Source organism: Coturnix japonica, unplaced genomic scaffold, assembly GCF_001577835.2.
Source record: "Coturnix japonica isolate 7356 unplaced genomic scaffold, Coturnix japonica 2.1 chrUnrandom551, whole genome shotgun sequence".
Classification (NCBI taxonomy): domain Eukaryota; kingdom Metazoa; phylum Chordata; class Aves; order Galliformes; family Phasianidae; genus Coturnix; species Coturnix japonica.
In genome coordinates this window covers 12875-13990 of record NW_015439931.1, presented here as the reverse complement: position 1 = coordinate 13990, position 1116 = coordinate 12875, and the positions used below count along the sequence as shown (strand labels likewise).

Here is a 1116-nt window from a genome sequence, read left to right as displayed (position 1 = left end):
TTGGGGTCATGTCCTGTAGGTTGGGGGGGTCCCATTCTGTGGGCTGGGGGGGGGGATAGGGACCCTGAGTTCTGTCCCTATAGTTTGGGGGACCCCTGGGTTCCCTTCATATGGTTTGGGGTCCCTTGGGTGCACTCCCTATAGCTTGGGGGACCCCGACTTCCCTCTACCTGGTTTTGGGGTCCCCATCCCATTGTGTTGGGTCTCTGGGTCCCCTGGCTTCTGTCCCTATAGTTTGGGGCACCCCTGGGTTCCCTCTATATGGTTTTGGGGTCCATATCCCACAGTGTGGGGGTTTAGGGTCTCCTGGCTTCTGTCCCTATAATTTGGGGGACCCTGACTTCCCTCTACCTGGTTTTGGGGTCCCCATCCCACAGTGTGGGGCTCTGGGACCCCTATAGCTTCTGTCCCTATAATTTGGGGGACCCCTGAGTTCCCTCCCCATATTTTGGGGTCCCCACCCCACACTTTAAGCTGCCAGGACCCCCCATCTCCCCCTTTTTCCCCCCATTTCCCCCCCAGCTGACCCTCCCCGACAGCACCATCACCGCAGACCACGTCATCAGCGCGCTGCCCGCAGCAGGTGGGTACAGGGGGGGAAACGGTCCCCCCTGTTATCTATGGGGCAGCCCCCTCCCCTTATCTATGGGGCAGCCCCCCATTGTCTATGGGGCAGCACCCTCTTATCTATGGGGCAGCCCCTCCCCATATCTATGGGGCAGCACCCTCTTATCTATGGGGCAGCCCCTCCACATATCTATGGGGCAGCCCCCTGTTATCTATGGGGCAGCCCCCCATTGTCTATGGGGCAGCCCCCCCTTATCTATGGGGCAGCCCCCCGTTATCTATGGGGCAGCCCCTGTTATCTATGGGGCAGCCCCCCATTGACTATGGGGCAGCTCCCCCTTATCTATGGGGCAGCCCCCCCTTATCTATGGGGCAGCCCCTCACACTGCCCCCCCCCCCAGCTCTGGCACGGGTGCTGCCCCCCGAGTTCCACCCCTTGGCGCAGGAGCTGACCCACATCCCGGCGGTGACGGTGGCCGTGGTCAACCTGCAGTACCGCGGGGTAACGCTGCCCGTCACGGTGAGAGCCCACCCCATAGAGCCCCATAG

The 1116-nt window shown here is 61.8% G+C and overlaps 1 protein-coding gene across 1 annotated transcript in view; it reads left to right on the top strand.

Annotated features, from left to right (window-relative positions):
* PPOX (protoporphyrinogen oxidase) overlaps positions 1 to 1116 on the top strand; it is a 26750-nt gene that overhangs the window by 15839 nt on the left and 9795 nt on the right. Inside the window, 1 exon segment of the mRNA XM_032441766.1 lies at positions 969 to 1111. Coding sequence (XP_032297657.1) covers positions 969 to 1111 — 143 coding nt within the window.